The 21,898-nt window shown below is 31.9% G+C and overlaps 5 protein-coding genes across 6 annotated transcripts; 2 read left to right on the top strand and 3 right to left on the bottom strand.

Annotated features, from left to right (window-relative positions):
• Nucleotides 1-2,290: 2,290 nt before the first annotated feature.
• LOC113509744 (nuclear pore complex protein Nup107) lies at nucleotides 2,291-5,099 on the top strand. The gene has a single exon (XM_026893154.3). The coding sequence runs from the start codon at nucleotides 2,525-2,527 to the stop codon at nucleotides 5,054-5,056; it is 2,532 nt and encodes an 843-aa protein (XP_026748955.2). The 5' UTR covers nucleotides 2,291-2,524; the 3' UTR covers nucleotides 5,057-5,099.
• On the bottom strand, nucleotides 5,067-9,494 carry LOC113509905 (DDRGK domain-containing protein 1). Its single transcript, XM_052899251.1, has 6 exons — nucleotides 9,200-9,494; nucleotides 9,032-9,124; nucleotides 8,437-8,552; nucleotides 7,035-7,166; nucleotides 6,670-6,846; nucleotides 5,067-5,430 (listed from the first exon to the last, which is right to left on the bottom strand). Exons 1-6 carry the CDS (start codon nucleotides 9,291-9,293, stop codon nucleotides 5,170-5,172), a joined length of 873 nt encoding a protein of 290 aa, XP_052755211.1. The 5' UTR covers nucleotides 9,294-9,494; the 3' UTR covers nucleotides 5,067-5,169.
• A 1,018-nt stretch (nucleotides 9,495-10,512) lies between these two features.
• Nucleotides 10,513-16,390, top strand: LOC113509752 (transmembrane emp24 domain-containing protein eca). The gene is made up of 4 exons (XM_026893163.3): nucleotides 10,513-10,736; nucleotides 10,815-11,038; nucleotides 15,498-15,641; nucleotides 16,065-16,390. Exons 1-4 carry the CDS (start codon nucleotides 10,604-10,606, stop codon nucleotides 16,212-16,214), a joined length of 651 nt encoding a protein of 216 aa, XP_026748964.1. The 5' UTR covers nucleotides 10,513-10,603; the 3' UTR covers nucleotides 16,215-16,390.
• Nucleotides 12,577-17,275, bottom strand: LOC113509745 (uncharacterized). 2 transcript variants are annotated; one of them, XM_026893155.3, is made up of 2 exons: nucleotides 17,122-17,275; nucleotides 12,577-14,661 (listed from the first exon to the last, which is right to left on the bottom strand). In XM_026893155.3, exon 2 carries the CDS (start codon nucleotides 14,650-14,652, stop codon nucleotides 12,823-12,825), a length of 1,830 nt encoding a protein of 609 aa, XP_026748956.2. In that variant the 5' UTR covers nucleotides 14,653-14,661; nucleotides 17,122-17,275; the 3' UTR covers nucleotides 12,577-12,822. The 2 variants fall into 2 exon arrangements, with proteins under 2 accessions (XP_026748956.2, XP_031766695.2); XM_031910835.2 differs by lacking the exon at nucleotides 17,122-17,275 and adding an exon at nucleotides 14,892-15,020.
• Nucleotides 16,378-17,123, bottom strand: LOC113509753 (UDP-N-acetylglucosamine transferase subunit ALG13 homolog). Its single transcript, XM_026893164.3, has one exon. The coding sequence runs from the start codon at nucleotides 17,103-17,105 to the stop codon at nucleotides 16,587-16,589; it is 519 nt and encodes a 172-aa protein (XP_026748965.1). The 5' UTR covers nucleotides 17,106-17,123; the 3' UTR covers nucleotides 16,378-16,586.
• Nucleotides 17,276-21,898: the final 4,623 nt, after the last annotated feature.

The raw sequence follows: 21,898 nt of genomic DNA, 5'->3' as shown, positions 1-21,898 counted from the left end.
TAATTAATTAAACATAATATTTAACATATATAAATAATAATTCGCCACAGTAATTATGTTAAAAGCAGTCGCTACCAGGCGACTAATCCAAATTTTTGCTTATTTAATAAATGTTGCTTTATCAACTTTTTAAAAATTGATTTGGATGCTGTTAGTCTCATTGGAGGGGGTATGTTATTCCAGCATTTAGTCGCCTGGTGGCGAAAACATCCGGTAAAAGCGACTGTCCTATGGTTATGAACCGCCAACGGGGGCCGCGTTGATCGAGACACATTACATCCATAATAATTGTTGAAAGTCGGAAATTTGAGTTTTTTATATAGATATTCAGGGGATTTAAATTTCAGAAGATCAAACATAAGTACAGCAAGGTGCAATCGTCTACGTGAGTCCATGTTCAACATAGATGCTTCATTCAAATATGGTGTAATGTGACTACGAGGTGAAACAACAAAGCAAAAGCGACAGCACGCATTCTGAATCCTCTGTATCATTCGACGAGATGAAGAAAGGAGACGAGGCCCGTAGACCAGATCACCATAATTTAATCTGGATAACACAAGAGATTCACAGAGTGTAATTCGTGATCTTTCTGACAACAAATTTCGTATCTTGTAAGTTTAATAATATATATAATATTTATAAGTTTATAAGTATTTATAAGTTTCGTATTTTAAGTCGATAAAAGCAATTCCGGACCAAACCCAACACATGGTTTTCAAAACGCAAATTACTGTCAAAAAGCACACCAAGGTTCTTTGCCTCGCAAACATGTTCAATATTTGTATCACCGATCTTTACAACTAGACTATTGTTCGATGCCTTCTCAATTTGATTTTTCGAGCCAATTACCATATATTTTGATTTTAAAGGATTAAGAACAAGAGCATTATTATTAGACCATGCAGCGATGCGATCTAAATCTTCATTCATTTTCTGAACGGCATTAGATATCCCAATTTGATTTCTAGATATATACATATATATATATATATATATATATATAAGTACTGTATACATAGTACAATTATTTAATTAACGCAAGTAAAAATATACTACGTAATTGGAATATCCACTGATGTAAATAACGTGTGCCAAAAGGATTTTTTTCTTAACAAAACGTTATAAATTATGGCTATCATAATCTGTCAATAACTAATGTTGTTAATCATAAAGTGATTGTCTAAAGTTTGTTCATTTTAATAGATAAGGTACTTAAATAATTAAGTAACTGTACTTTTTTATATTATCAATTTATAGATTGGTAAAATAAAAAAGAGTAAACATAATAACATGTATGTTACAAAGAAATATATAAGTAAGTCAATTATCTATACACTATAAGTTCGAAGCTGATTTCGTAAGAGCATGAACAAAGTAAATTCTTATTATTTTTACGTTTTGAAGTATAAATAATTATAAGTGAATTTAATTATACTGAAGTAAGTTATACGTGAGTATAAAATTAATTACAAAAAATAACCACAAAATTGCATATTTTTCACATAATTACATTTTAAATATTTATTTTTTTAAATGTAATATTATAGAACAATATAAATATTTTGTATAAAAATTGGTGGAAAAACATACCTAATTAAACACAAGTAGTGAAAGTGTACGACTAAATATTAAAATTATAGCAAATATATGAATATTTACTATTTTTACAGCTTCAATTGCATATAAATTTAGAATGCTAACTCGCATTTATTTACAAAAGACTATAATTGTGCAGGACTGCTGTCCCCAAGAGTCGTGAAGGGGAGTCGGTCGGCACCAGAACACTGCTGGGTAAAACGGAAACTTATCTCCCCTAGCACGCATACTGTATACAGCAGTGATACAGTGTGCCAATTTAAGCAAACTTAACGATAACCGCGAAGGACTGGGTGCGTGGGTACAATAGATATAGATGACGAAAATTTGCTTGGAAATTAGGCCTTAAAGTTCGCGCTCGCATCACCGTTGTTCATTGATTACAATTTGATCTCAAAACTACTCGAGCTTTCTCTACCTAATTAAACATAAGTTAAACCGGTACTTATTACATTGAAAGTAATCAGTTTTTGTCTCATTTTTGTTATTAAATTGCCTGTTTGCCAATACTTAGTACATCACCTATACTACGTTTATGGTAAGGTAATTGACCAGTAGATTGGCCAGAAAATCTAATTCAAAGATGATAACACTAAACAGTGCCAAAAGCTTATTAAAAAAAAATAACTGATTCATTCATTACTGATAGATTGACAGATATCAGAAATTTTAATTTGAAACAGAAAATTCCAGACAATTTATCTTTTTGAAGACTAGGCAGCATGGTCTCCGACCTTAGCCTGTTCCAAACGGAACAAACGTACTAAAAAAAAAAAAAAAAATTGAAACAGAAATATACTGATTTAATCATAGATAGGCTGTCAAATTTTATTTACCTTATGTATTTTGTCTACCTGCCTAACATAACCCCATTTGTGTTGTTTTAGTGTTTGCTTTCTTTCTTCATAAATAATTGTGACTTACAATGGCATTAAATCTTGATAGAAGTCTTCAGTTAAATTCAACACAGAATACGCCATTAAGAAATAAACGAACAAGACAATTACTACAGAGAGAAGACACGCTAAATCTATCACCGATACTCAACGAAACCTCACTATTCAAGAATTTAAACGATACAACTTTGAAACAAGTTTTAGATGAATCTTCAGTGTTAGTTAATACCGGAAATGCCGGTGATGGATTGAATGAGGCATTTTTTGAAATAATACAAACAAGTCGACCGAGCGATGTATTGGACACTTTGGCAAGATTAGGACAAGTGTGTTGCGATTCTCTTGAACTAGTGGAGCCTTGGAACAGGTACAATGTTCATAATTATTGGTTGGCTGAAGAAGCAAATACGTGGAAACTGCTTCATTGTCTATATGCAGATTCGATTATGGAACATCCGGACAGTATTGAGAGCCTAATAACAGAACCAACATTATCTCAACAAACCCTTGTAGATGCTTTATTCCAAAGCGATGCAGAGTTACGTTTGTTACAATTACTTGTAGATTGGTTAGAAGCAACAGCTGCTTATCAAGAAGAGGCCACTATCACATCTGCACCTGTCATTGGAAATAATGTGCACTGGAGTAATACACTCCACCAGTTATTGATTGGGTCAACTTTATTTAATAAAGAGAGAAACAAAGCAATGGTAACATCTATGGATCCAGATGCTCCTAGACGACAAAAAAAATCTATACACTCTGATGACCAGAAAGATGATAATGATTTATGTAAAAGGATCTTCACAGAAGTGAGATGTGGCAAATTCAAAGAAGCCGTCTCCCTATGTATAAATGCAGGTCAAGCCTGGCGTGGAGCAGTATTACAAGGCTGGATATTGCTGCATTATTTGCCAAGAGATGACCCTAATGCTCCCTTAGAAATTTCTGGTAATCCTTCTAGAGATTTATGGAAATGGTGTGCATTAAATATAGCTAATAATGCTTCAGAGAACATACACTACAGAGCTACATTGGGAATATTGTGTGGTCATCTCACCAGCACAATACCAGCTTGTCAGGGCAATTGGGAAGATTTACTGTGGGCTCATTTAAGAGTACAAATTGAAATGAGGGTTGACAGATTTTTACATGAACATCACCTCACTGTAGATGCCAATACGACTACATCTGATGTCATGGATTTGTTACAATCTGAGCTTCAAACTGAAATATTATCCTTGCAGCAAATTTTCAATGCTGTTAAATCCTTAATGGATGGCAAAAAGGAATCACACTATCAAACCTGTCAACGTTATTTAATGCTTGGCCAGATAAGAGCAATTATGCAAGATTCTTTGGTATGGCTCGAGAGTGCTGAAGAAAGGTTTATTAGATTTTTGGCACATTTAATTTTAATATTAAGACAAATGGGTAAAGATCCCCAACATGATATAGGGGATAAAATTTTGGAGAAGTATGTAACTCAACTTATTGATAAGTTGGTTGATGGGTCAATTGAATGTCCAGAACTTATTGCTTATTACACATCCACTGTGCCAGTCGCTAGACAAATTCTTTTATATGCAGAATTGATGGACCACATTCAAAAAAGTGAATATAGGGAAGGAGTTGTCAGTGCTGGTTTAAATGCAGGAATTGATGTTGCAGCATCATCAAGGGTTGCCATAAAGAGAGCTATAACAGATATACAACAGGGCTATGGCAACTTGGACTTAACCTTTACACAAACCACAGCAGTTGAAAAGGACAAAACCTTGATAACTAAAGTGATATCATCTCTTGAATGGTTATCGCTTATTGAAAACCAGCTACAAGAAGCTCTTTGGCTTAGCAATGCCATGATACGTACATTTATATTCATAGGAAATACAGATGCTGCTTTAGCTTGCATTGTAAGTATCAATGAAATGTTTCCTGGCTTCATAAACAAAATTGTTCCAACTTCTGCTGAATTGAGAGAACATCTTTGCTTAAAGGCATATTTAGAAGCACTTGAAAGTTTTGCGACTTGGTACAGACATTTCATAAGTGGTCAACCCAAAGATGTGGAACCCTTACCTTCAGATGCATCATTTTCTGATAAAGTGCATTATGAACAAAGATGTGCCCAAGTTGAACAGCAGAAGGCCCGTTGGTCCAATGCAATATTGCATCAATCCAGGCATACAAAGAATCTTCTTTACAATGTATTACTATTCCCTGGAGGATGGCTACAGGATGAGAATGATTGTGACATATCGCAGAACTTTACCGAAGAAGAAAAACAGGAGAGGATCAAACAATTGGAAACTCTAAGGCGTCTTTGTATTCCAGAAGTTGTAATTCTAATTTTAAAGATATTACAGAGCAATGAAGACATTGATAATCACAAGGAAGCATTAAAATTAAGTAATCTGATTGCTGCAGAGAACAGATGTCTGTATAAAGTATTCACCAAGTCCAAATTAATAGAGGTTTTGGACAGAATCAAAGAATCATCACTATTGTTATTGGAGAAAGGATTGGACATGTTTGGTTATGAGGTTAATGATGAATAAAATGTCTAAATGATTTTTGAATAAATTTTGTATTTACATTGTACTTTTTATTTACATTTACACTTATTTACATAAAAAATAGTAAATAAAAACTTCAACAGAGCTTTCAACAATTATGGTACAGTCACTGGTGTTAAATTGATTAATTCATTACTGCTCTCTGCCAATTCTGTGATGGACACCCTTCCCCTTTGTTTTATAAATTTAGCAACATCTTCTAACTCCTTTTGGGATATGTAGATGAATTTACCCCTATCATCAATTACACCAGTAAGTTCACCATTTGTTTGCAAATCAGTTATTCTGTCAATGGCAGCTTGAGTTTTCAGTTTAAAATGTGCTGCTAAATCTTCCAGCAACACAACTTTTTGATCCTGTAAAAAAAAAAATGGTCAATATCAAACTTTATAGTGGTGGATTTCAGGTAAGATTTCAGACAATTATTTTGAACTATAAAATTGGAAATAAAATCTTGTCTAGCATACTACACGATCTAAGTAATCAGACTTAGAATTTTCTAAAGACATTATAAACTGTGTATTTTAAAATATGCTATTTATTAATCTTAGATAAAGAAATAATATTGGGGATAATACTTATTCGAAAATTAGATATTTATTTGACAATATACTGTTATAAGTTAAATAAAAGATTAATGTTTATATATAAAATTTTTTTAATAATCTATTTTAATTTTTTTAATACGTATTAAAAAATATTGACACATGGTCCATATATATATATATATACATATAGAAAGAATGTTTCTACTAAATATCCCATTTGTAATTACATTTATATACATTATAAATGTAATTAATTCTTATTAAAAAAAAGAATTTAAATGGATTATTAAAAGTACTTAATCTCTTCAATAGCCTGTAATGTAACAAAAATTAGAATTTCAAGCATGCATTTACAATAATTGCTATATAGGGGGAAAGGGATTGTTAGTAATGGAGACTGAGAATCCCATTGCTAGCAATATACCCAACCAGGTCGATCTCCTCGCGGTTCCCCCTGGAAACTATCATGGTTAATTCCTGATGAATTCATTATGATGGGCTAACTGGCCTGTTTTCATTCTCATCTATCACCCTTCACTGGTGCTCCGCCAGCGTATCCCGTTAGCGCAGGCGGGGTTACCGTACCATTTTCACCCATCAAAAAAAAAATTGCTATGTAGTCCCGGCATAGGATAGGCTTTTCCTTTCTATTGTAAGAGGCGACTAAGGGAGGGCGAGGGATAGGCCGCAGTGTCCCTCTTAAAACATCTCCAAACCCTAACTGTGGTTGCCAATCCGCCTGCCAAGCATAACAACTACTGGCAAAACCTCTAAGTTGGTGACTTATGTTCAGTATTAAACAAAAATCATACCAGTGTTCCTAGTTCATTATTTTTATGCACCTTGAAATTGCAAACTGACCATCCAATCAGATGTAAAGTGCTAACTGTCATCTATTGACATAAACAGATATGGACTTCACATAATACACTATGATATCCATGGTACCACTTATAGGACAACATTCTCCATAGAAGATTCCCCTTGGTCCTCACCAAAAGAAACTTATTTAATACACAATAAAGCCTTGTAAATGTATAAACCTACTTTGATATAATTAACGAAGTCACGCAGCAAACTTTCACGATCCTGCTCCTCTGTCTCTTCAAAGCCCTCACTGTCTACAGAGAAAGCAGCTTTCAAAGCTTCGTATTCTTCTTGCTCGCGCCTTTTTCGTTCTTCCTCTGCTTTACGTTCTGATTCCTCACGGAGACGTTCTTCTTCCTACATTATAAAGAATTATTTAGAAATATTTTAATGTTACCTACTTTTTTGTCTGCTTATCCTGTAAGGGTCTTGGCATGAAGATAAATTAGATTACTTTCTTGCTTTTCAACATTTGTCCTTTCAGTTACATAGCTTGAATATTTTTTAATAACTAGTTCAAGACATTTGTATGTTTTTGTCTTTACCTCTTTTTTCTCCTGTACTTTTCTTCTTTCCTCTTCCAGTTCTTCATCTTTCTTCTTTTTTATTTCTCGCATATGTTCTTCAGCTTCTCGTGCTTTCTTCTTTTCCAACTTGGCTTCAAGTTTAGCTCGTTTCTGCAAGAAAAAGGTAATATGGTAGATAATGTAACATAAAACAGTATACTAAATTAAATCCTTCTAATGTAATGTGTGTGCTCCGGCACAGAATGGGCCACCCCTTCTCTTCCCGTGGGTGTTGTAAGAGACGACTAAGGAAGGGCGAGGAATAGGTAGCAGCGCCCCTCTTAAAACATCTCTAAAAGCTTAACTGCGTAGCGTGCGTGCATAGTACTGGCAAAACTCTCCTTATGGGGAAGGCTTATGTCCAGCAGTGGACAGTTAACAGCTGAAATAATAATAATAAATTGCAGGGGGGAAAGGGATTGTTAGTAATGGACACTGAGAATTCCATTGCTAGCAATACACCCAACTAGGTCAACCTCCTCGTGGTTCCCCCTGGAACATCCCCCTAATAGTTTTATCATGGTTAATTCCTGATGAATTCATCATGATGGGCTAACTGGCCTGTTTTCATTCTCATCTATCATTCTTCACTGGTGCTCCGCCAGCGTATCCCATTAGCGCAGGCGGGGTTACCATACCATTTTTACCCATCAAAAAAATAATTATAATAAATTGAAATAATAAACTGCAAAAAGCAAGCATATGATTAATTTTTTTTCTAAGGGAATGCCAAATGTTCTTGTTTGGCTCCAATTATACTTCACTAACCAGATATTAAGCGTAATGGCAAATTTGCAGTTTATTTACTTAATTTGGTCTTAAGTTAAAACGAGGGGCCAAAGATAAGATCATTCATTATTGAGATGGCATAGGCGAGGCATGCTCAGATTAAAAAGATGGGGATTCTAGAACAAAAAAAAATAACATATTCACAAAGTGAGTGGTGACAAAATAAGGTCCAGAAACTATGTTCTAGATAGAATAGGTTATAGAGCAGCAGACAAAACAGCAGTGGATAATATACACTTTCTAACATAGATCCTATCAGAATTATCCACTAAAGGGAGATTTTATAAAAAAAGTTGCACAAGTGAGTTTCTCTGTTCCACTTGTATATCTGCAGTGAAGAAACTATTTATACATATTTACACATATCTGAGATCACAATATATTCTATGTATTCACATGGGGGGTGCCTATGCACAACAGCCCAACTAAGAGGCTAAGTGCGGAAAAGATAGTCCAATTTATATCACATTAGATTATGGGGGGGGGGGGTACCCACCCCAACCGTGACTGGTGCTCACCCAATGGTCCAAGCAAAGCATTATTAAGAAATGTCTACAATAAAACAATGATTCTGTGATATTCACCATCATACCTTAGCTCCCATTTTGTCATCAAATTCAATTTTTTGAGTAGTGTCTGGAGGGCCATTTTCATCGCCATCAACAACCACGGCTGCCTCTTCCTCAACAGCAGCTTGATGTCTAGCAGCTAGACAAAACACATTCTTTATTTAAAGTGTAAAACAATATGGACTGTAGAATTCTATTTACTTGTTTACCATCTCAGTGGTATATAAAAATGCTATAATATGTGTAACATACATAATATTGTAGATGGAAAATAGGTATCTTCATACAATTGTATAGTCACAAACAGTAGAATCTTAAAAAATAACTATTTAAATTTTTTTATAATTAAGTTATAAAAAATATTCTTATACATTTTGTTCTTTATTATATATAATATTGTAAAAATTAAAAATATTTTTTTTATAGTATGGAAATGGAATGATAGTCCTGCCCTGAAGTTTAATTTAACAAATTGTTCAAATATTCCCTATATTGCTAGAAATGGGGTTGCTAACTCTTACTGTTAACAATCCTTTATTATAAAATCAGGTTATGCTATAGTAAATAATAAAAGTGCCCTAAGTAAATATACATATATTTAATAGTAATGAAATATACCATTAGCTCTCATCCGTGCTCTCTGATTTCTAACCGCCTGCACTCTACCGGGACCGCCATCTCTTTGAGCGACGGCCCGAGGTCTAGCAGCAGCTGTTTACAAAAACAAGTGAATATTAGACTGCTTAGAATTCTAATATAATCATACATTTATTTTATTATACTTACGTTGAGTTTTGATTTGTGACACTCTAACGAAGGCAATAGATAGGACAATAATAACTACGGCGCTAATTATGGCTGCAATTATGAATGGATCCATAATGCTTAATGAACCTTGACACAAATAAAATTATAACAAATTAATGAATAGGTAATAGATCTCGATTGCTAATTAAATAGAAAACCTTTTTTGATGACGTAGATGAAGGTATATATATTGTTTTGAAGATACATATATTATTCTATGTAAGATCGAAAACCTAACAAAACAAGTTCGTGTCACATCACAATTGTTATCGGCAGCCTTACGTCACTTTGAATAAAATAAAATTTGTATGAAATCTATGCAGTTTAATTACGTTAATTATAAAAAAAATGCCTACTGTTTTATTTATTATGAAAATTTATATTAATAACAATTTTTTATTTTAAATTGATGAAGGATATTATATATACGCATTACGTTTATTAGTAGGTAGGTATATATCATATTAATGGATGTTAGTGACTTATTCAGTTTTGAATTTAATTTGGTAAGCGGATGGATTATATCTTAACACATACAATGTCTTAATTATATTGATTCCCGCAGGCATAGGTGAGGGAAAATAATTGGTATTGTATAAAGTAGCTAGATTTTTTTAATAGACGCATCGATATAAATATAGTCATGCTATAAACAATTATACAATACTAGTATAGTATTATATTATCTCTGACAATACTATGAAAATATATTTATTTCACTGTGTTCTGTGTTAATTCTTCAGTTAGTTTCGATAATATAAGTGCTGTGCCGACTACGTCTATTAGTAAAGATTGTCAACTGTTACCGTCACTGTCATGTTATGTCATTTAGATAAAAAAAAAAAACCTTTATTTAAGTCTAAGAACAAGGAATTACAAAATCTTTGATTTAAGTTACTATCATCATGCTTGCACCTTACGACACCCCACAGATATGTCTGTGCGACACCAGTAAGAAAGAAAGGAGTAGCCCATTCTATTCCAGGGCCACATGGCTATTTATCTAAGAGGTATATATCTAAGTTATGCTGCAAAGTTTTTAGTTTCTGATAATTTTGCATCGTTTACAGAGATATTAAATTGGACTAATCAATAGTAGGCTAAATTAGAAAATAATATGTCGTTTGTATGTGTCAGTTCATCACAATGTTTCATCATTTTATTTTGTAATAAATAAAAATCGAATGATGTATTTGCGATCATGAAAATTATGTAGGAAAAATATAAAGATTTGAATGATGATTGGAATGACGTTTGACGTCGACTTATTTTGAATGGGTGACGTGCCGTGTTGTCATCTGTCATGTTAATTTCTAATTACAAGTCTATTATATTTCTTGCTTTCGTATTTTGCAAATTTGCCGATTTTGATAACAAAAAAATATGAAGTCTATAAAATTATCTTTTTTGCCATTATTACTAATGATAAACTTGTCTTCAGCTTTATATTTTCACATAGCTGAGGGCGAAAGAAAATGTTTTATAGAGGAAATACCGGATGACACGACTGTTATAGGTAATTTTTCTCTTTATTACAAATTATTTAATTAATGATATATTTTTCTCGTTTTTATAGAGTGATTGGGGTTTTCAGTGAACTATAAGGTGCAACTGTATGATCCACGGTCGGGTGGGTTCATGCCCTCTACTCCTGGCATCGGCATGCACGTCGAAGTGCGTGACCCCAATGATCGTATCGTGTTGTCGCGGGTCTATTCATCTGAAGGCATGATCTCGTTCACATCCACTATTCCTGGTGAACATGTTATTTGCATGTACTCCAACAGCACTTCTTGGTTTAGTGGTTCACAACTGAGAGTAAGTATTCACTAAGCATCTTATTCATAAAAAATACAATTTTTATACAATATAAAATTTAGACTTATAAAAGCAAAAAATATATAAACACACTGAAGCAAATTGAAAATATCAAATAGCGGTCCTATAAAGTTATAATGGATATTTATTATAACTTTGTGTTAGTGGTCTTTTTTATTATTTATGTATGTGAAGTGATAGATAATATGCATTCTTTTACTGAATGAAATATTATTATACTAGAATATAATAGAATAGACATATTATAATATTCCTTGCTAGTATGTCTTTTAACAAAATTATACCTAAGATAATAAAAACAAAAATCATAATATTATTGTATTGAGAAAAAAAAATAAAGACACTCACCAATTTAGAAATTTTGCTTCTAATTATCTTTAATTATAAAATTATCAATGATAACCTCAAGTATTGAATCTAGCGCTATCTAGTATGTCATGTTAAATTTTGTTTAGTAATAACCACCTTAATATGTAAGTGATGTTCCACTATATTCTTACATTCTTAATCAATATTAATTTAATCAATTTTAATTTTGTAAATATATTAGTAAGTAGTTCCAAGAGATTCAAATATATATACATATATGCAGAGATCTAGAAAATTGCATTCAAAATTAAAAATGCTTAAATTTTGATAACTTTTATTGCACAAGAAAGTATTGAATTAGATTTTTGAACTCATAATTCATTATTAATTTTATTGAATCTGAAAAATTTTTTTTTTATGATTTTTAGTTACTTGTAACATTCTATAAAACAACATGAAGAGTTAATCTACATATGTTACAAACTTATTTTTTTTGTGGTGTTGATGTCATAATGTAACAATTGTTCATACCCACAGTTACAGATTGTTCAAATAAAGATTTTCATATGTGTAAATAAAAGACTCAATATTGTGTTGCATAATATAGATTTCAAACATGGAATAAAATTTGTGATAAGTACATAATAAATTATCTTTCAAATATATTTTCAACAAGATGACAAAAAATTATATACATTTCCTTTTTTTTACTTACATACACTACTTCTATTATACAATAATTATTTTACATACACTTCTCTCATATAATTTTGTATAATTCAACCCTAAGAAGACACAAGTCTGCGCGTTCACAGCAAAAAAGATGCCTATTGTCATATCTCCTCACTTTCAGGGCACTTCCTTTGATAATAAATTGAGTCTAGGAATTCTTTGCGTTGATATATCCATCTATATCCAGTTCAAGGGCCAAACATGTATCATGTTTTTTCATTTGAAAAATGAAACACACTTAAGATGATGACATTCTGTGTAATTGTGTGATGAAATAATATATTATCACACACTGTGAGATGATCACACATAGAGATGAATGCAAGAAAACATTAGATATAGAAAAAGAAAATAAATAGATATGAAAAAAGGGCAAGAGCAAAAAACTTAATAATAGCTCTTGCCCATGACTTCCTATGCATGGATTTTGGAAGTAGGAAAACTAAAATATAGATGGCATATCAATAAAACAAACATCAGTTTAATAAGTTCCTTTAGGGATACAACTGTAAAAGTCACATTGATTTTGGTGCAGTAGTTTTTGCATAATACTGGAACAAACATAAATTGAGAAAAAAAATCTAATAATTATTGTTTCAGTTTTTGTTGCGTTTATTAAAATTCTTCATATAAACTTTTTATATATATCTTCTATGTACAGACTTCTCTAGTTACATTTTTAATATATCTATATAGATTATTCAGATATCTTGTACTGTTTTCTACCTTACATTCCAATTAAGATTACTGTTTTCTTCATCTTCAATTATAATTTCTTCTTCATTGTAGACCAGTTGGTCACTTATAATCATAGAGTTTCTTTCCAGAATGTCATTATTCAATTTAATTTCAGTTTCTTGTATTGTTTCTTTTTCTTTTATGGTATTTGAATAGTTCTCTGTTTCTATTATAATTACTGGCACTTTGTTGATATCTAGTGTATCTAAATTGTTCATTTCTGTACACATATTTTCTACTGTTATTTGTTCTTCAATTGTATTAAAATCTGCTACAACAATTGGAATCATGTTAATATCTAGATTTAATTCTTTATCACTTCCTACTTGTAGTATATATATTTCTTCATCTTCATCTATGAAATTGGGTGATTCTTCAATTGTATTTTTTGTTTGTTGTTCTTTGTTATATTCCAACTGTTTTGTCTTTTCACCTCTTCTATTTCTTTTTATGGTTTTATTCATTGGTTCATTTTTGTAGCAATCAGCAGTAGGATATTTACTTGCAGCTACCTCTAATTTTCTTTTTTGTTTGGTTTTTATGTTCTTTGTATCATTTTGCATTTCTTTTAATAAGCTTAGAACTGTTCTCCTAACTGCATCTGTCTTGTTATTTTTATATCTTTCTGGTGGTAATCTTAATAAAACCTTATTTACATCTAAGGGATTTATACCCGTTTTCCTAAAGCCTAAAAGTATGTTGCAAGCTGCATTAATATTCAGTTGTGCCATGAGTGATTGTAGTGATCGAGGAAAGTATTCATTTGGTATGCAAGTAAGAAGTTGGCCATAATCATTTTTCCATTTTTGTAAAATTTGTCTCCAAATACAGTTTATTCGTTGGAAAAAGGCGACATCTAAAGGTTGGGTAAGATGCATTGATTTAGCAGGTATAAAGGCGAAGTTTATATCGTGTTCCTTACATAATTTTATTGAATCAATAGACAAGTGACTTGATAGATTGTCTCCTATAAGTAGTTTTTTTCCAGGTTTATTTATGAAATGTGGTATGATCACTTCTTCTAGCCAATCTTTAAATATTTCGCCATCGAACCGTCCAGATTTTGATGTGTTGTATTTAGCTCCTTTGGGACCATTTTTAACCCAGGTATTCTTTAAATGTGTTGCTTTATAAACTACATAGGGTTTAAGCAATTCTCCTTGGGCAGTACCAGCTAACATCAAAGACACGGACTCCAAATGTTTGACTACTTGTTGTTCAGGGTACTTAAAATTAGGTTTTGTAATTATTTTGGCATGACCAGGATCGGTGGATAAATGAGTTTCATCATAATTCAGTATATTTTCTGGAGGTACACCAACAAGACTATTCTTCAGCTTCTCAAAATATTTATTGATCACAGATGTTGATAGAGTCTTCGTTTTTGTCCTTTTGAGGTTTTGGCATGCTTCCGGAAGTTTGTTTTTATGTCTCTCCAGAAAAGTACTAACGTAATCCGGCCCTGGAAAGTTATTTTTGAATCGTTTGTTCTTAATGGATAATGTGTCCAAGTACATCTTAATAATGTATCGTAATTCTAATATATTTAAAGGATATCCCCATTCCACAAGTGTCTCAAGATGTTTTACAATTTCCTCCTCAACTTCTAAAGAAAGTGCTAATTGCCCTCCATGTGGTTTCATATTCCTTTTTGTTCGCCTGTATAAAACAGACTTTGTTATATTATATTTTTTTGCAATTTCTGTTATGGACGTATCTGGATTTGTAAGTTCCTCTGTCGCTTGACGTAATAAAAGTGGATCGTATTTTTTGTACTTTTTACCACCTGGTTTTGGCTTATATTTTCGCGGCATGGTGTGATTCTGTAAAAAAAAATCATAATCATTCGTTACCATAATAAAAATGTTCTCATTTATGCTACAATTGTTTTGCAAATAACTTAAACGTATCCAAACTTGAACATCATTTTAATATTATGTGAAATGGCACCTGCTGAACATTAAAATGGGACTTAAATACTTATGCATAGTAACAATTTTAAGTACCAGAAATGTATACTGTGCGCGTGAGTTTTGATTGACGCAAATCGTACCTTTTTATATAAGCAGAGTATTCTAACTCTGTTGTTTGTTCCTTTTGTACTGTTGAGGTTGCGCCCATGTTCCCATTTCATATGTTAACGATCATCGAAATATTCTATTCTTTACTCAATCAAATCGTTAAGATTATCTTATATTGAATTATATTATAGCTGTTCGATTTTTATCATATATTCTATAGTTCTTTGGATGTTCAACTTAAGTATTTTTTTAGTATGTGAAAAGTCTCTGTGGTATAATACCACAATAATTCAATGTTATTAGCATATAATAATTAATCTGAGAGATTTTTTGTTTAAAATACCCTGTTCCTTTTAGTGTCAAGTATTTGTCAACATGTGTTGTCACAATTTAAAATAAAATATTATAATAATTTTTTTTAAGTTTTTCATTCATTGAACTTGATTATAAAAGTCGTGATTTTTATCCTCATTTGCCCCTTTAATTTATACATATTCTTTTCGTTTTATTTATGGTATCTATAAAAAATGTTAAACAGTTTGAAAAGTTACGTTTTTAAAAATTGAAGCGTGAATTTAATATTTTTAAAAACTACAATAATATAAATATGATGATATATTGTCTATATTTTATTCCAGGTGCATCTGGACATTCAAGTGGGTGAGCATGCAGTGGACTACGCTAATGTAGCACAGAAGGATAAACTGACAGAATTGCAGTTGAGGATCAGACAGTTGTTGGATCAGGTTCACCAGATCACCAAGGAACAGAGCTATCAGAGGGTATTTATATATTGATTCCAAGCATATTAGTTAAGGAGAATAAGGATTAAGTAATTGTTGTTTGCCTGCTTATCTCGGTAATATTTTCATTATAATTTTAAAATTTTTCAAGGTTTAATTCTTTACATTTGAAATAACTGGTTTTTTTGTGGAATGAAATCTTAAACAATTAAAATGTTGAACATATTTTTTGTTGGTAGTTTTTTTAGATAACAATGTTTTATTATATACTAGCTTTTTCTCATCACTTCATCTGTGTGACTGGCATATGTTCATTGATCAGAATAAAAGTAGTATACCAAATTTTATAGTAATTGATTAAGCCATAAGCCACTAAGAGGTAACAAACTTACTTGTACATTTATAATATTAGTAAGGATTTTTATTAAGTATATATTTTATATTTAAAAAATGTTATTCCAGCATCGTGAGGAGCGTTTCAGACAGACATCGGAGAGCACAAATCAGCGTGTGCTGTGGTGGAGTCTCCTACAAACTGGTGTACTTGTGGGGATTGGTTATTGGCAGATGACACATCTAAAGAGTTTTTTCGAAGCCAAGAAATTAGTTTAATATATTTATATTTTAAATAAGTTAAGCTGTTATCACTTTTTCATCAACATTTTGTAATATCTCTGCTATTCTGTAAAATTAAATACTTTTTGTTTTTTGTAATTACCATATTTCATCATGTTTCTGTAAAGTTTCTGTAAATGATCTGTATTTTTCCAAATAAAAGAAAGATATTATGTAGAAATTTAATTAAAAATTAACCCATAAAATAGGCAAGAAAAAATATATTAAAATGAATTAAGAGTCCTTTAACAAATAAAAAGTAATATAATGTGCAAAATATAAACAAATCCCTGTTATGATAGTATAAAATATTATTGTACATTTATTGAAAATTTACAAAAGTTTGCCCAAATGTTTTTTAAAATAACCTTAATCTACATTTTGTTTTACTCTAAATGCATCATCCAGGTATTTCATAAATAATGATGTGTCAGGCTCAGGAAAGGGTGACAACAAAGTAAAATCCACCATTTCTAATGTACTCTCTAAAGTATCACAAGTGCAGTAGTACAAGTGTCCATCAATCTGAAGTTGCTCTGCTAGTTCTAGCTGGTGATTGTCCATTAAATCCTCATTTATAACCACTAATAACGGTTTCTTAGCTTCAAGAGCCTCTAAACAACTCCCTGCTCCCGCGTGACTTATGATCAGATCTGCTTTATGTATATCTTCTTGGATTGAATCTTTCAACCTATAAACATCTATCACAACTCCATTCCTCTCGTATTTGCCTATCTCAAAATCACTATTACCAATTTGAAGTATAATATCTTTGCAACCAATCCGTTTCAAAGCCTCCAATGTGGAAGGCTTAAAAATGGTATTCACGAGTAAATCAAAGCGTGTTGTACCGACAGTTACAAAACATTTCTTATACTGTTTTTCCATATCGAAAAGTACTCACGTAGTCACAGAGGATAGGATTCACATTCACGGAACTTTTCAAAATCTGTTCCTCCTATTTTTGAAGATACAAAACAAAAATAGTATAAATAATGACGTAAAGTGTCGTATTAAAAGTTCATTCATGATTTTTGTTCATTCGACAAACTGACAGAGACGAAATCGATAATTTGTCAATGTCATCTCTTTTTTTTTTAAGTACGTTTGTTCCGTTGTGGAACAGGCTAAGGTCAGAGACCATGCTGCCTAGTTTTCAATATGATAATTTATCTGGAATAATGTCATCTCTATTAAAGTGTATTTCGTATTGTAATTCGTATGAATTACTTTATTTGAGTTCGTGTTTCTGTACAATTTACTAATAAAATGTTATATCGTACAAATCCTAATTATACTATATCTATTACTACTTATTTTTCTTTACTCATTAAGACTATTACTCAGAGAAACATTAAAACAATCACATAACAGAGCAGTAGGATGGATTTACTGGGCACTACCAACCTCTTTCAAACCTACATAGTTACAGAAAAATAAATAGTGACGTTCTTGACAATCTTCTTGTCTTAGCAATTTTACCGAACAATATTTTGTATCGCGACTTATTATATCTGGATTTATTTACTGTAAATATTATTCATTATACAATCTCGTACTAAGTCTTTCTTTATATATATATATATATATATATATATATATATATATATATATATATATATATATATATATATATATATATATATATATATATATATATCATAAGCCCACATCTACACATCTCTACATGTTTATAAAAAATATAACGGAAAGTATTACATTTTCTGTTAGTCTACATTCTCAATTTTTTTTACTATTGGAGGGTCCTGCGATTGATTATAATTTCACCTGATGGAAAAGATGATGTGGTGTAAGAAAGATGGAGCTCGCGGGCCTACTAATAGTCTATTCATATTTGTTATAAATTGCTACAGATTATATTTGGATGGAAAAACATAAGCAGTGCCTCCCAGTAGGGAAAACACAAGCTTTTTATAGGCATTGAATTCAACGAGATTAGCCTTTCTCCAGTTGGACAAGGTATCCAAAGTTAAGTCAATGCGCTCCACTATAGACTTTTTAAATGATTTGATCTCATTTGAAGTAGCTCTGGCACTGGAAATATATTTCTCAATTACGATATTGTTATCTGTATCCCCAATGATACCCCCGGTATGAGCAGATCGTTGATGTGTAGTAAGATTATAATTATGAACAGTTCCTTTACTATGGATCTAAAATATGTACCTGAAGATTTTTAGTACCGTAATACCATATAATATTGAGGTTTAGTTTAGTTTCAAGTTATTTTTATTTGCGTGAACTTACTTACTACTTACTTTACAGTTACTTCAGTCGCCTATATTTTTATCGTACGGAATTATAATTAAACAATGTACCGAAATCGATAAGAATTCATTCATGTATAGCTTTGCATAGGTTTATCTTACCGATTAGCTTAAACTGACCCGTCCTTGTTCTAATTTACTAGTGTTACAAGGTTGATTCATTAAATATTAACGAATTAAGAATAAGAAACTTATGGTATCTATAGATTAAAAAAGTAAACAAGTTATTTAAGTAAATCATCATATCAGATTTAAATTGACCATTGCTGAATATAAGCCTTCCCCTAGCGGGGTTTTGCCATTATTTGCCATACTTGGCAACTAATGGCCTGACTACGACTGACAACTAGGTTGATTGGCAATCGCAATTAGGGTTTGGAGATGTTTTAAGAGGGCCGCTGCTGCCTATCCCTCTACTCACTGTGTTCATAAGTCTTGTTTCTACATGATACCCACGTCCACTTTATGCCATAGTGCAGCTCGCCATCGATAAGGAATTTACCCCCATACCCCTACCTCCATTAGAGCCAGGATGATTGCGTACAGCGCGGTTTCAGATATGTCTCCTCCTTAGAACGCTCAGGTTATGGAATGAGCTCCTTGTCGAGATTTTTCCAAGAGACTACAGGAAAGAGATTTTTACAGGAATGGCAAAGCGTAACACGTCCTGGTAACGCAGATGTTCATAGGCTACGGCATTAGCTTACCATCAAGTGGGCCGTATATTCGTATATATATATATATATATATATATATATATATATATATATATATATATATATATATATATATAAAACGAAATATTATAGTAGATAGGTAGTAGTTTTTACCCGCTATTTCGTCTGTTTGACCTGGATACATGGTCTGACTGGAATAAAAAGTTGACTAATGTCCTTCTCTAAAATTTTATGGTGCATCCCTGTATGCATGCATTAACGGCATCAAGAGGGAACAGACAATCTCACTTTTACATGTAAACCACACAAATATTCGTACATCATATAGTATGAAATCCAATGAGTCCATTTCATTGGATTCTAGATAGCATATCAAAAGTTTAGTCTTCAGTAACGCAATTGTATAAACCACATTCCAGTTTGGTGGAGTAATTTTTGAGGGTTTTTTTTTGTGGTGAAAATAGAATGGCAACTTCGCCTGCGGTAACGGTGTTAACGTTATATTGCCGAGGCACCAGTGAAAGGTGATAGATGAGAATGGAAACAGGCCAGTTAGCTCATCATGATGAATTCATCGGGAATGAATCATTATAGTTTGCAGGGGGGACCTTGTTGTTGATACTTAGTCTCCATTACTAACAATCCTTTCTCCCCCCGCCCTATTTTTGCTGGGTCAATTAATATGAGTAATGATGCATATATGTTTATTTTTTCTCACCTATCTTAAAGTCACCGATTTTTGAGGGATGACGAATAGCAAGGTGGGTGAAATCACACCTATAAGCTGCAAGTGACCTGGTATGTTCTATCGTAATTAACGTACATTATTTAGTACTTCTGACCTTTAGGTAACACTCTCTCTAGTAATACAGGTTGCTCATATTTTATCTCTATATTTTATTTAATAAAATATACCATCAAAATTTGGGAATTAATCGAAAATATTGGAATTAGGGATAGAAACGTATATAAAATTATTAATACTCAGGTATTACTTAGGTATAATATTTAAAAACTTTGCAAAAATTTTGCAAAATATACATACATGTAATTTATCTACCTATGGTTAAAGCTGAAAATCTGTGTTTTGTTCCTTGAACAATGTTCCACACTGAGCTTCGACCTTTTTGTATTGCTGCAGATCACACGTAATAACACAATTTTATAAATCTTATGTTGTTTTATGTATTATCTATTCTTATGAACATGTTGTGTGTGATTAGTAACAAACAAATAAACGATCTATCTATCTATCTATGGTTTTATAAAATAATTTTATTTTATTTGAAAATTGACGATTGTAATTTTTAATAGGAATCAAATCAGAGACATTTGGCGATTATTATGAGTAAACGTAACATTTAAAAAAAAAAAAAAAAAAGGAAAAATGTATTTATTATCAAAATATGTTTTTATAAGCACAGAGTTTAACATTGTTTCTAACACTAGGCTGAGTCTGATTTGACATATCTACCATATATTTCGTAAGTCTACTGCTGTTGCTTGATTTGGTTTTTAACGGTGTTTTTCATCACCAGAGGGATTTCCATTACCGATTAAATAGACTAATGCATGTTCATTATTATCATATCAGTTGTTAATTTTCCACAGCTGAATATAAGCCTTGTTGCCGTGGTTGTAATGCATATTGCTAGATATGTATTCTGTCAATTTACTGGTAACTCGACTAGTTTTGAATGCAAAGTGAGCCCTTAGTAATCAATAGCAAGATTTATTTTTTATCTATTGCAGTCGAATGCGCTAAAAGAGAGTTGTGTTTATTAGAAAAATGAAAAAAAAAAATGGGTATTTATACAGTTATATGCATGTACAGATCGCCTACGATAACATGCCATGTCCCTCCAAAATACACACAAAAAAAAATGTGTCAGTAGAAATATTTACAAAGTTTCAATCGAAGAATATAATACTCCGCTGACTGGTCCGCTATTGAAGACGTTTCTTCACATATACAAACAGCACACCACGTCTGTATATGGCCACACACATTTAAGTAAAAAGTTGGAGGGGTGTTATTTATGTTTATTTATTTATTAGATTTTTTTTTTAAAGATTTATTCTGTCGCTATGTTGCTTGTTTATGGGATAACCTTCTAGTCAGTGTATAATTTCAACTGCGTATAAAGACTGTTGATATTTGTCTCTAAATTTATTGATGTATAAATTATGTATAAAAACGCAAAGCCCTGGTTATATCATGTACGATATTTAGTCCACTCTTATTTAGTCATTCACCCTTGGCGAAGCCCTTGCAAAAGTTTAGCAATGTGTCCCTGGTGTGCTCATTTTGAAATATGTATTTAATATTATCTTCAGTTATGATTCCATTTATCTACACTGCAGTTATAGTGGTTTTTCGAATATTTTAGCCCGTCAAAGAATATATGCTGTATGATAATGTAGAAAATGTATATATCTGCGTCTCTTTCTGTACTAATACGAAAGTGACTTTATTTTTAATTTGTCGATGCCAAACGGCTTAACCAACAGTTGTAAATTTTTGCATACATGTTGTATTTGACATGAAGACACCCGACTATTCTAAATGTCCTTGCTACTCGGACAAAATCGTGAGCAAAACTAGTGTTAATGTAGACACCCTGTACAAAATCAATTCAACTTGCTCCTCGTGATTCCGAATGTTATTCCTTCGACTAGTTTCACCGTGTATAGGTATCGGTCGTACATTAAAAGT

The sequence above is a fragment of the Galleria mellonella genome, unplaced genomic scaffold (genome assembly GCF_026898425.1).
Source record: "Galleria mellonella isolate WM207_F2 unplaced genomic scaffold, CSIRO_AGI_GalMel_v1 utg57, whole genome shotgun sequence".
Lineage (NCBI taxonomy): Eukaryota > Metazoa > Arthropoda > Insecta > Lepidoptera > Pyralidae > Galleria > Galleria mellonella.
Note: the sequence above shows the minus strand (reverse complement) of the source record. Positions and strands in the feature narration are given on the sequence as shown.